Genomic DNA, 14,266 nt, shown 5'->3' with positions numbered 1-14,266 from the left:
GATCCCAATCAACTCACTTACCGGGAATGGGTGACAAAATCGTAGACAGGTATCTGAACTGTTTTCCCTTCTGTGATTTCTTTGAGTGTTTTGAAGATGAGCTCATTATCAAAGGCATCTGAAGGAAATCAGGTCGTTAGAACACCTAATAAGTATATCCATCAAAGCCAAACATTTACCCAATGCAGAATGAAAAGTCCCTATATGCCAAAATAGAATTTATGAATGAGTTCTGACACACTGATTACTTTCTTTCTCTTTCACACTGCCATCCTTGACCTCAGACCTCTCTCTCCTTCCCTCTAAGCTCAATAGCTTTGTCCTGAGGATTGACATGTGCTAACCTGGAAACCACTCTGTGACTAACAACTATTTGCATCAAGTTGATCCTGACTTGGAGCAACTCCACTAACAGAGTAAAGTATGCTCCACAGGGTTTCTGGTGGCAGATTTTTCAGAAGGACATCACCAGGACTCTTCTAAAGCACCTCTGATTGCATTCAAATCTCAAATTTCAGTTCTCAGTAAGAGGACAACACTAATAGTTTACACTCCCTCCTCATGACTGTTGTTATATATATGAGTCGGTTCTAACTCACAGTGACCCTGTATAGGGTTTCTGAGAAGCAGCTGGTAGATTTCAACCACTGACCTTGAGGTTAGCAGTCCAGTACTGATCCTACAGCACCACACCAGGACTCCTCATGACTAGGGGCATACCCTAAGTGCCATGCTAAGAAGTAATGATCCCATAATTTTAAGAAACCCAAACCAAAAACAAGCTTCAGGAGCTGTGTTCTATTCTAGGACTATCAGAGTAAGCATCATCATAGCCATCATGGGTCCTCCCATCACCCTTTCCTCTAGTCAGTGAATGAAATATGCATGCGGGGGCTTGACACAGGCTGCTTCAGACAGACAGCAGGTGTAGAAGAAGCAGTCTTATGTTCTATCCTGTGTCATGGCCCACCATGGCTGAAACGGTCATACACTGTCACCTTCGTTCAGATACAAAGTCATTCAATATCAAAAGAGTCAAGTATATAATTCTTTCATATGAGCCTCATAAAGACCTGTGAAATCATTAAAGTCATCCATTTTAAATAAAAACAGTCTAAAAAGGAGTTAAGAGACTTCCTTATGAACAGATAAAAGTTATCCCCAACCCACACACATGTACCACCACCACCATCCACCCACCCCCCTTTCAGGCTCCCCCCACTCACCCGGGTGATCAAAGTTGAACTGGCCCTTCAGGGCTTTGGCCTTCTGCTCTGGAGTAAGGACACGGTAGAAGCTATCCTGGCTCAGGATGACCACCTGCTTCTGGTGAGAGTCAACCTCATTCTGTCCCAGGAGCTGCACAATCTTAGCACACACCGACGACTGCAGGGAGAGAAGGGAACACCAAGAAGCATAAGAGGATCTACATGTGACAAAAAGCAAAACCGGGGTTGGAAAACAGATGAACCCAAAAGGTACCATTTTGAAAACAGGTTGCAAAGCTAAAGTAGAAGGATCTGCCTGCTGACAAGGAGTCTGAGGCCCCAAAAGTCACTTCCCCACATGCAGTGACAGCCAGCAGTGTTGTGGTTATGTGCCGTGGAGTCGGTTCTGACTCATAATGACTCTGCACCGGGTTTCTAAGGCTGTAAAAATCTTTACGGGAGCAGAAAGCCTCATCTTTCTCCCATGGAATGGCTGGTAGTTTCGAACTGCTAACCTTGAGGCTCGCAACCCGATTCTTAACCACTACACTACCAGAGTAGTACAGGTTGTAAATTCCATAAAAACCTTTCCCAAAGCCACCAATAAATGATAAGAAGAATTTACTTTATTCTGTCCTGCTTGTGCCTTGATATAGAAGGCAAGAAAAAGAGCAAAGAGCATACACTGGTGAAGAGGTGATGGGTTCAAGGGTCTCTGGAAAGTCCTGTGGAAGTCTACCGGAAACTCCTCAGTCCCTGTATTTCTCTTTATGTCAACAGAATTCAAACCCACAGCCTGATAGTACATGTAGTCATCAGTAAGGCCCACATCATGGCTTTCACCCTGTCCTACTGCTGACTTTCACTCTGCCTAGTAGTAAGGCCAGAGTCCTGGTGTGGTGGGGCAGGATAATGTGCTGGACCTCAAGGTCAGTGGTTCAAACTCACCAGCCACTCCTCTGGAACACTATCCATACAATTCCCTGGTTCCTCTTTCCCAGAACCTAAAGAAACAAAGAAGGGGCTCTGGCAGTGTGGTGGTTACGAATCACGCTGCAAACCGCAAGGTCAGCAGTTCCACACTACCAGCTGTTCCGCGGGAGAAAGAGGAGTTAGAGTCTAGAGTCGTTAGGAGTTAGAAGCGACTCCACAGCACTTTAATACCACCACCAACAGTACTAAGAGTGAAATTCTTCACCCTTACAGTAAGCCAGGGAGCCTTTGCACAAATAAGTGCCACAATTTTTGGAGTCTTGGTGACATGAGACACAAATGTCACCGACACTTAAATAAAGTAAGAGTGGAGAAAGCAACCAAAACCAATCCCACTGCCACTAAGTCAATTCACTGCAACATTCTATAGGGTTTCTGAGACTGTAAGCCTTTTCTGCGGCAGACAACCTCATCGTTCTCCTGAGGAGCAGCTGGCGGGTTTGCATGGCTGACCTGGTTTGTGGTTAGCAGTCCACCACCAGGGCTTAAGAGTGGGGAACGCAATTCCAAATGAACCCAAACCTACATGTGCTTTGTACTGTGCTGTTAGTAATATACTTGTTTCTTTTTTCTCCAATAACATACTCTTTATGGAGAGAATTATAAAACAAATAAATTCAAAAGAATGAGGCAATGAAGAAAGGGCTTGTGTTTACCAAGTTAACTCATTTCTTCCCCTCATTTGACACAAAGATTAAATGTAAAGATTTGTAAATTACCAAAAAAAAAAAAAAAAAAATCAAGGAAGCTGTGTGCAAAGTGAGCTCATAAAACTGGTTGACCTAGTGATAAGAGATGGAAAAAAGAAACATATTTAGAATTCTCTTAGGCTCAATCTTAAAAATCTTGAACTTATTGTAACAGCTGAATTTAACAGAGGAAGACTGGTCATTCCTGTTGCACTTGTCCATGCATGTTAAACTTTTGTACAACGTGCTCTGCTGTCCAAGTGGTGGCACATGATCAAGTCAGGATCCTTGAAGAACAATAACATTTTGACTCAGTTGTTAATTACTTGGAGACAATTTGTTTTGTTTTATTTTTATCACTATTTTTATATGAACGCAGAAAAGCATTTGAAACATCCTTACTTTTTTTTTAAACTTTAGATGGCACAGCTGGGGGAATCACATCTCACATTTGATCCCAAAATTTTAAATGCTACAACAAAATCAAAGGCTCTATATGTAATTATAAAATATAATGAAACTATCTATAAAGCCATCAATTTCCTTCTCCTAATTTTCACCTACTTTTCCTGTGAGTAAATATATACTTGTTACCTTTACTAAGTGAATAGAAGTCCGTCTAAAAATTCAAAGACTGAAAATGAAAACAAAGGTCTTTTTATTTAGATCCTAGAGTCAGGTGCATATAAATCTATAAAGGTCTTCTAAACTCATGGTGATGTTTATTTATAATTGTTATTGTTGTTGTTAAGTGCCATGGATTCGTTCCAACTGATAGTAACCTTGTATAAGGTCTCCAAGGAGCAAATGGTGGATTAAACCTCTGACCTCATGGTTAGTAGTTCATTGCTTATCCTATAGCACCATGTCAGGATAAATGGCATCAGTTTAAGTAAAATCAGTAATCCCACCAAAGTAAATGTGCGGATTTGGGGAAACATATAGGTTGCCTAATTTTGCAGATAGCCAATTATTTCCCTTAATCAATAAAAATGGATTCTTAGATACACAGTAGGTGTAACTATAAACTTTGTTCTCATCACAAGCGGTTAGGTACTTGGCTGCTAACTAAAAGGCTAGTGGTTCAAAGTCACCCAGTGCACTTCTTCTACGAATAAACTTGGCGATCAGCCCCCATAAAGATTATAGCCAAGAAAATCCAATGAGGCATTTCTACCTGGAATGTGAGTTAGAATCGACGCAACCGTACCTAACCATACAAAAGTTGCTCATCATAATTCTCCATCAATGAAAATATAAGCCTATTTTTCCAATAAGGAAAAAAGTGAGGCTATTTTGTTGCCCCGCAGTTGCCTGTATCATTTCTATGTTTTCAAGGCCCTGGTTGGTGGCCCTTCCTTTCACAAACTCACCACCAACAATAATAAGGAGCTCTGGTAGCATAGTGGTTACGAATCGGGCTGCGAACCTTAAGGTCAGCGGTTCGAAACTACCAGCTGCACCGCGGGAGAAAGATGAGGCTTTCTACTCCCATAAAGATTTACACCCTCAGAAACCCTATACAGGGTCGCTATGGGTTGGAAACGACTCGATGGCACATAACAACAACAGTTTACTTATTAAATGTTAGGCCTTATTCCAAGTGCTCCTTACAGCCATTCTCAGAGGTCACAAAGATTATCTAAGACTATCCTTCATGGAAGAGGAAGCAGAGTTAAATGGCGTGCCTAAATTTATACAGACTTTCTGAGTGGTGTAAACATGCTTGACTGTTAACTGAAAGGTTGGTGGTTCAAATCCACTCAGAGGCACCTTGCAAGAAAGTGATGGCAATCTATTTCACAAAATTTGACATTGAGAACCCTATGGAGCAGTTCTACTCTGACACATAAGGTCACCGTGAATCGGGATCAACTTGATGGCAATGTGTTTGGTTTAGCTTTGGACAACATACAATTCCCTGGTTCCTCTTTCCTAGAACCTAAAGAAACAAAGAAGAAGCTCTGGTAGCGTAATGGTTACAAATCAAGCTGCGAACCGCAAGGTCAGCAGTTCGAAACTACCAGCTGTTCTACGGGAGAAAGAGGAGGCTTTCTACTCCCTTAAGATTTACAGCCTCGGAAACCCTGTACAGGATCGCTATGAGTCGGAACCAACTCCATCCAGGGTAGATAACAGCAACAAAGAAACAAAGCGGTTCCAAGACAGGAGAATCTCTTTATCACTCAGGCGATAAATACTACTGCATGAATTAGCAAGGAAGAACCTCCTGTCTAAGGAGCTCTGGTAGCGTAGTGGTTACGAATCGGGCTGTGAACCTTAAGGTCAGTGGTTCGAAACTACCAGCCGCTCCGCGGGAGAAAGATGAGGTTTTCTACTCCCGTAAGGATTTACACCCTCAGAAACCCTGTACAGGGTCGCTATGGGTCGGAACCGACTTGACGGCACTAAACAACAACAACTCTGCAATGAGTGGGTGGTGTCTTTTCTCACTTAATACCTTCCTCTTCCACCCCTTTGTCTTCTACACTTTCATTTGGATGTTTCCTTTTCCCAACCCTGTTTTCTTTCAAAAGACCATCTGAAAAGGCATTATTTTGTTCCCTTGAGAAAGGAAATAATGAATGAGTTTGAGAAGACAGAAAATCTTGATCCTACTAAATACTGTGGTACTGTGGACTAATGCGTCAGACTGCAAAGTTGTTTGAACTGCTAGGTCGGTGGTTTAAGCTCATCAGTTACTCCCTGGAAACCCTATACAGGGTCGCTATGGGTCAGAATCAACTCAATGGCACTTAACAACAAAAAACAACAACTGAATGCTAAAAAATGGGAAGGTATACAATTGCCATAATGATGTAAGATTTTAAATAATGTTTATAATAATAGCCCATATTGGATGAACCCTATCTTCAAATGCACAAGGTAGAGCTCCACCCTTAAGATAATGGAGCTCCTTTATTATAATGAAATTCCCACCAGATGGTGAAGGGGATTGACTCAGAGGGGTTGAATGACGTGTCCGGGACACACAGTGGCAGTCAACTCCAGAGTCCGCATTCTTACCTGCTGCACACTGCATCACCTCATAGGTAAACTAACACTGTCTGTGGGAGCTGGCGCTAAGTTTACTACTTGTGTATGCCTCATATTTAGTGCAATACATCCAGGATATATTTTATTCCTGACACTTCTAGCACAAATTTGAGAGGGTGGAGAAGAGGGCAGGGAACAATCTGCTAAAATTGTGCCATACTGTCTCAATGGAAAGTTAACAGCAGACCACTAAGAGCCTATCTTTCAATAAAAAAGAAATCATACTGAAGACTCCTGGTGTGGCACTGTAGGATAATGCACTGAACCTCAAAGTTGGTTTGAACCGCAAGGTTGGCAGTTCAAACTCACCCGCTGCTCCTCAGAAACCCTATACAGGGCCAACTTGATGGCACCTAACACCAACATGGCATTTTAAAGACATTATCTCACTTAATTTCATGTGTGATGTTATTTTATTTTTCAGTATAGAAACAGAAACTCAAGAGACTCAACGAAGTTAAATGAAGTGCTCAAAGTCACAGAGCTGAGTCTCAAACCAAGCTCTTGTCCAGGGCTAAAAATAGACAGCCTGTGATTCCAAATGCACAATGCGCTGAAGCAGCTATGGCATCTGCCCCAACATTACTCATAAATTGACTCCACTTTTGGACAACAGTGTTAGGCACAGCAACTGGTTGGAAAAGCTGTTTTGTCTCCCAGCATCAGCATTTCTGTTAAATTTCACAGAATTCAGATGGCTCTGTAGGATAAGCACTAGGCTACAAGGTTGGTGGTTTGAACTCACCAGCTGTTCCAGCACTTTAACAACAAACAAGGTGGCAAACAAGGGATCTGAATATCATAAAGAAACTAAGAGTAAACAAACAAAACAGTCAGTCAGTATAAGGGTATGCAATCTAAATTTAAATTATATATTTTAAAGTCCAGTTGTTAGGAATGAGTAACTCTAAGACACAGAATTCTTTTATGAAACACCTATGGGATTAAGTCTCACAAAGGCTTTAGGATTCTTTCCAATGTTTGTAAATCTGACAACACGTCAACATTCTATTTCACAGTAAAGGCCAGGTCCACCAGATGCGCTAAACAATGAGTGCCAGTTCTCAGAGACACTTCCCACTCAGGAAGTCCCACGTTAACGTCTATCAACATGCCCTCCAGCTGGCAGTTTCCAACAGGGCAGGTGGTGAGGTTCCTATATTGCTGTAGAAAGTTGTTGTTGTTGTTGTTGTTATGTGCCGTGGAGTCGATTACGACTCATAGTGACCCTGGTACAGGGTTTCCGAGGCTGTAAATCTTTACTGGAGCAGAGAGCCTCAACTTTCTCCCGTGGAACAGCTGATAGTTTCGAACTGCTGACCTTGAGGTTAGCAACCGAATTCGTAAACACTACGCTACCAGAGCTATAGAAAGTATATTCCTCTAAAATCATTTTCTCAAATGTGGCGTTGTAAGATAACCACTGGACTACTAACTGCAAGGTCAGCGGTTCAAACCCACCAGCAGCATCTCAGAAACCCTATACATAGGGTCACTATGAATAGGAACCAGACTCAATGACACACAATCCCAGCATGTCCTTCAGGTCTAATTCTAAAACCTTGTCCAGTTCCAAAATTGCTGAATCAGTGGGCCCATCTTTCGGTCACAACTCTACACTGCTCACAACTTAAAAAGTACACAAACAAGGCAGCATAACTTAGCCCTTGGGAGGACCCCTGGTGTGGCGCTGTAGGCTCAGCACTGGACTGGCAGTTCAAAGCCATCAGCTGCTCCTCAGGAACCCTATGCAGGGGCACTATGAGTCAGAACCAAATCCACAGCACTTTTCAACAACAGCCTTCAGGCTGGGCATAACCGGAGGGGAATGAGATGGTATTTCTCATAGCTAAGCTTACAGAAGGGTAAAGGGTGTTTACCCAGCACTCTGGAATTCCATCAAATTGTCTCACACCCTGAGTGAGCTTCTTCAACATCAGAGGAAAACCTAACAACCAAACAACTAACCAGCACCAAGTGAAACCTGAAAAATAACCAAACTCAGTGCCATCCAGTCTATTCCGACATAACGAACAACCCAGGTCAAGTTTCCAAGGCTGAAATCTCTATGAAAGCACACTGCCACATCTCTTGCTCTCAGAGTGGCCAGTGGGTTGGAACTGTCCATCTTTCAGTTAGCAGCCAAGGGCCACAGCCCAGGTCCTTCACGTCTTCTCAACTTCAAAATGGGTTGTATGCCTCATCTAACACTGGCTTTGAACTCAAGTTTCCAGCAGCTAACAGTGCAAGAAGGCCAGTTAGCTGCTTACCTATTGCAGGCAGGAGACCCCATCGATCTGCTTCTTTCTAGGACTCAAATTACACTTGACAGCGGCTTTCCCTATCGCTAAATAATAAGCGCACCAACATCTAGGAGAACACCCCAGCCTTCAGACAGTAAACACATCATTCTTTTGAGGGCAGAGGTTGCTCTCCACAAGACTCAAAAGTTTATACAGGAGAAAACCAACGCACCAGTAACTTGCCCTAGGTGAAACTGAGAACCAAGCTCAGCTCTGCAACCTAATTCCCATTCACACAGACTGATTTGGGGGTAATCAAGAGTTGTCACTCAAATCCTTCCCTGGGAATATCTGCAAAGCTACCTCATCTTGGAGCCATGGATGGTCGGTCCATGCATGGCTGAGTTGGGGGGTTTCTCCTAGATGCAATACAATTACCACAGCAAACAAACAAAAAGTATCTGCCCTGTAGGATCAGCACTTGACTACAAACCACAAGGTAAGCAGTTCAAACCCACCAGCTGCTCCCCAGAAACCCTAACAGAGTCGCTATGAGTTGGAACCGACTAGATGGCACTTAATAACAAGCCAGAAATGCGCTGAATTTGTAACTTAATATAAGGCACATAGATACCAAAAAGAAGTCCCTCTGTGGTGGAAATGCTGAATGTGCAAAGAAGGCTTCTCACAATAAAAGCCTGGTGATCTACTTACAAAAAAACAGCCATTGAAAACCGCATGGAACACAGGTCTACTCTGATACACATGGGATTGCCCTGAGTCAGAATCCACAATTAGCTGGATGTTGTTGTTGCTGTTAAGTGCCATCCAGCCAGTTTCAACTCACAGTGGCCCTGTAAAGGGTTTCCGAGGAGCGGGTGACAGGCTTGAACTACCAACCTTGTAGTTCAAACTGACTTTGCAGTCCAGTGCATTATCCCACACCACCATACCATGTTGTCGTTGTTGTTAAGTGCCATCGAGTTGGTGTCGATCCATAGCGAGCCTGTATAGGGTTTCTAAGAAGCAGCTGGTGTGCTTGAACTGCCAACCCTACAGTTCAAACGGCTTTGCAGTCTGGTACATTAACCCACAGCACCACACCAATCACCATACCATAAAAGACAACAAAAAGCAACCACAAGTAAATTTTAAAAAAACAGTTCAACAGTACAAGGACCAATTGTAACTCAACTTTTATTCTGGAGACTCCCAGAACTTGACACCTGGGGGCTCACACAAACTGTCTGTAAAACAAATTACCACAGGAAATGTCTTAAAAACTGCCTTTTCACCAGACCTGGAATTCAGATTTGCCCTGCTCATTTCTAAGAATCAGTCCTGATTTAGGTTATACTCCAGGGAGAGGAGGAGAAGGGGAGGGAAGGCAGGAACTCCACAGGGCAATCTCTGAGATGACTCCTGGAGTCTGGAGAACATTTGACTTTGTCTCTCAAGTTTTCACATAAGGACCTGGGCTTATACAGGATTTGTAAGGAGCAGAACATTCTCAGCAAGGCTGTAATCCACTCCCTCTGTTGGTCCTGAAAGCACAGGCTTAGAAGTTCATTTTTCTGATAAATATTTGGCTATGGGGGAAAAAAGCAAGACAATTCCATTTCTAAGCTACTACAGTTTGTTCTTGGGTAGAATAAGTACATGCTTAAAGGGTTGCAACTGGTGCTTTGGAAACAGGAAACCTAGCATAGGTGGTCTAGTAGCAGAAATGAGCAAAATACCACATTTAACTGGTACATTCATACTAGCTGTTGTTATAAACTAGCAAAACTACAAAAAAAAAAAAAAAAAAAAGAATCTTAACAGCATTCCTAGTCTCTTACCAAATAACTTTGAATGAACAGTTTTCATCTTGTCTAGATGGGTCTGGTTAAAAGAGATGGTGATAAGATTTTTTTTGATTCAATAGTGCGTAACTGGTATCATGACTAATTGCGACTCTCACAACTGTAAAGGTACAAGTTTCATATCAAAAATGGGGAGTAGTTAATTTTACAGTCCAGAAACAAAGGACACTAGGACCCATCAAGGGAAAAGAACACAAGCAGAATGTGAGACACTATCCAGAGAAGCAGCAACACCACAGTTGGAGGCAGAGAAAGGGACATGGAGAGGACATTGAGGACTCTAGATTCACTGGAAGAGAGGGACTGAGAGCTGGCGGCCAGGAGGCAGACTTGCAGAATGTGCCCTTTGGTGGTTTAAATTATTATATATGCCTGAGTGCTTAAAAATGGGAGGAGGGGGGAGAAAAAGAGTTAAGGTGAATAGAGAGAAATACTGTTAACTGACGGTACATGGAGGAGATTATAATCATTGTAATAAAACAAGGTGTATGACTTGTTGAATGTAAAACTGATGATCTGCCCTGTAACTTTCACTCAATTCACGATAAAAACTTTAAAAAGAAAGAAAGGCACAATGTGAGAACAAGATAAGGAAGAGAATGAATCTAGGCTTATTGCTAACTTAGATGCATTTCTGCTTAAAAACCCCTCTCCAAGTGCTCAAGTGAGGCTGGGCCTATTTCCTTATCCTTTTTTTACTTGAGGGTTAGGAGACAAGATGAAGGGCTCAGCAAACTGAGTCCTTTGTCCTGGGAGGCATACCCAAACCCACTCATCTACTCCAGTCTCATTTACAGAGCAAGAATATGATGCCCATTACAAAACTATATGATGCCCATTACAAAACTAATGGCCTAGGACTTGACGTTCTGGGTAAGAGGCACAGAGAGACAATTGATATTTCTCCCTTCTGGTTTTAAAACAGAATGGATAATTGAGAGCACACTGTGCCACCTGGATCCTCTGCTGATTTTTTCCAAATTGAAGACCACATATAACATTTACTGTGAACTTAACCACACACATCACTTATCCAGACTATGGGAAACCAGATTAACAATATCTGCCCATGAAAAGATTTTTTCTTTTCTTTTTTAAAGTTCCTGTTTAGGTCTCCTACAGTGGTTCAAGCTCACCAGTCGCTCCTTGGAAACCCTGTCCAAGGTCACTAAGAGTCTGAACCGACTGGACAGCACAACAGCTCCCTGGTGTTAGTGCTCTGGGGTAATGCACTGGACTGGTCAAGCTCACCAGCTGCTCCTTGAGCCAACTCAACGGCACTTAACAACAATGAACAGCTCCCATGTTTAATGCCAAACCACAAATCATCTGGGAAGAAACCAAAAGCATGTGCCAAGCACTCAATTCCCTTCCTTTTTGAGAGTCCCTTTAAAAAAAAAAAAAAAAAAAAACCAAACAAATAAACTCAATTTTAGCATTTGAAGCTCAATGTTAGCATTTGAAGACCATTAGAAGTCTTGATATTTCTGAGTTTTTCCTACTAGATTTTCCTGAATTTCTCATTCATCACCACCTTCAAAGATCAAAAAATCCTTCTAAAATATAAATACAAGAACTACTAAAGTGGCCTCTATACCAGCTGCACAACTCTATCAAGACTGTTAGGGCTAATCTGTTGTTAGAGACCACCGATTTGATTTCACAGAGACCCCATGTGACAAAGTGGAACTGCTCCATGGAGCTTTTCAGGCTATAATCTTTATTAAGAGCACATCACCACCAAGTATTTCTTTCTCCCATAGAGCCACTAGATGATTCAAACCTCCAACCTTCCAGTTAGCAACCTCATGCTTAATAACTGCACAATCAGGACACATCTACCCCGTAAAAAAAAAAAAAGATTTTTTGATTATAATGGTATTCTTTTACTAACTATTGAAACTGGTGCAGCTTTCAGCAGATAACAAGCTAACCTTTTGTTTTGTTATTGTTAAGTGCCATCGAGTCAGTTCTGAACCATAGAGACGCTATATAGGATTTCCTAGGAGCAACTAGTGAGATTGAACCAACATTGCAGTCTAGCACAGAAACGCACAGTGCGACACCAGGACCCCAAACTTTTGTTTTAGACCCACACAAATACTCTCACAACTGATATGTTAGTCTTTTCAAAAAATGGTTCTGGAGCAATTGAACATGGGCAGGGGTGTGTGTGGGGGGGAAATGGGGGAGAGACAAATCTTGGTCAGAACCTCACATCTTATATAAAAATGTATTCAAAAGGCTGTAAATCTTTACAGGAACAGAAAGCCTCATCTTTCTCCTGCGAACCAGCTGGTAGTTTCGAACTGCTGAGATTAGCAGCCCGATTTGTAACCACTACGCTCCCAGAGCCCCTTAGTGCTTGTATTTACAGAGGTGCAAATCTTCAGAATATAACACTAACAAAGAGTCTCTAGACTTGCCATCAAAAACATGATCCAGAAAAGTTGATATACCATACTTTACCAAAATTAAAACCTGCTCCAATCTTTTCAGAAGATGAAAAGACAAACTTCAGAATGGGAAAAAATATTTGCAAGACACACAAGTGAAAAAGAACCAAGATCTAGAATACATAAAGAACACTCAAAACTTAAAAACAATAAAACCAACAATCCATTTAGAAAATAAACAAAAGTTCATGGACACTTCACCAAAGAGGATGTAAGATGGCAAATGAACACATGAAAATTGTAACTTTTCAGTAGCCATTAGGAAAACGTGAATTAGAACCACAATCAGGTATTGCTACATACTTATCAGAATGACTAAAATGAAAAACAGTGAAACACCAAATAATGGTGAGGTTGCGGACAAAACTGGATCATTCATAGACTCTTGTAAGGCATGAAAAAGAGCACAGAAATTCTGGAAAGCAGTTTGGGAGTTTCTTAGAAAAATAAACACGTAGTACTGTGCTGTTGTTGTTCTTGCTGTTGTTAAGCACTGTCCGTCGAGCTGTTTCCATCCCATAGCGACCCTTTATACGATTTCCTAGGAGCAGCTGGTGAGCTTAAACCACTGATCTTGCATAGTATCATATGACCTATCAATTGCATTCTGGGTATTTATACCAGAGAAATTAAAACTCATTTTCAGACAAAAACTGTGGAGTAACCATACCACAGAAACTTGTGTTGTCAGGTGCTGTAGAAGTTGGTTCTGACTCATAGCAAGCCTACGTACGACATAACAAAACAGTCCTCAGTCCTGTGGTATCCTCACAATTGTTTTTTGTTTTTGTTTTTTTTTAATTTAAGGTTTTTATTGTGGATTGAGTGAAAGTTTACAGGGCACATCATCAGTTTCACATTCAACAATTCATATAACTAGTTTCATTATATTGATTATTGATTATAATCCCCTCCATATACCATCACTTAAAAGTATTTCTCTTTATCCACTTTAGCTTTTTTTAAAAAACACACAAACAAAAAACCCCACTCAGGCATATATAATAAATTACATCTCCAAAGGGCACATTCTGCAAGTCTGCTCCTGGCCACCAGTTCTTAGTCCTTCTCTTCTTAGTTGATGAATCTAGAGTCCTCCATGCCCCCATCTCTGCCTCCATCTCTGGTGCTGCTGCTTCTCTGGATAAGGTCCCACATTCTATTCGTTTGTTCCTCTCTTGATGGTCCTAGGGTCCTCTGTTTCTGGACTGTAAGATTAATCACTCCCCTTTTTTTTGTTACAAAACTTCTACCTTTACAATTGTGACAGTCACGATTAGTCATGATAACAGTTATTCACTACTGAATCTTACGAATCTTGTCCCCATCTCCTTTTACCAGACCCATCTAGACAAGATGATAACTATTCAGTGGGGACTCTTTCTTTCCCCCCACACTCTTAACTAAGCTGCCTCTTGAAACCTTGTAAGCCAGTCACTTTGCACCTTTATTGTCCCCTCATTTTAGATAGCCAATGTCTAAGTTGCCCATCCCTATCTACCACCCTGTGCACAGAGCGGATAGCATTGATACTTGATTTGAAGACTCTTTCCCTCTCTGTTGGTATTTAGAGTAACTACTGCTCTGAGTATAGGTCAGGTTCATCATGAAGATGTATCTTCTGTCACTGTAGCTGTTCCAGTCTGCTTGTCCTTTCTAATGAGAATGTCTCATCTCACAAGGTTGTGGATGGGACTCAAGATTCCACCTAAGGTCCTATACTCTGTGCTCACAATTGTTTTTACGCTTGAGCCC

The 14,266-nt window shown here is 41.7% G+C and overlaps 1 protein-coding gene across 1 annotated transcript in view; it reads right to left on the bottom strand.

Moving 5' to 3' along the window:
* The window catches only part of UCK2 (uridine-cytidine kinase 2), a 70,082-nt gene that overhangs the window by 21,610 nt on the left and 34,206 nt on the right, over positions 1–14,266 (bottom strand). Inside the window, exons 2-3 of the mRNA XM_006875987.1 lie at positions 1,227–1,386; positions 22–118 (exon numbers count right to left, since the gene is read on the bottom strand). Of these exons, the coding sequence (XP_006876049.1) occupies positions 22–118; positions 1,227–1,386 (257 nt within the window). The remainder of the gene's footprint in view (positions 1–21; positions 119–1,226; positions 1,387–14,266) is intronic.

This window comes from Chrysochloris asiatica, unplaced genomic scaffold (genome assembly GCF_000296735.1).
Source record: "Chrysochloris asiatica unplaced genomic scaffold, ChrAsi1.0 scaffold00349, whole genome shotgun sequence".
Taxonomy (NCBI): domain Eukaryota; kingdom Metazoa; phylum Chordata; class Mammalia; order Afrosoricida; family Chrysochloridae; genus Chrysochloris; species Chrysochloris asiatica.
This window is presented reverse-complemented; position numbering and strand designations above follow the sequence as displayed.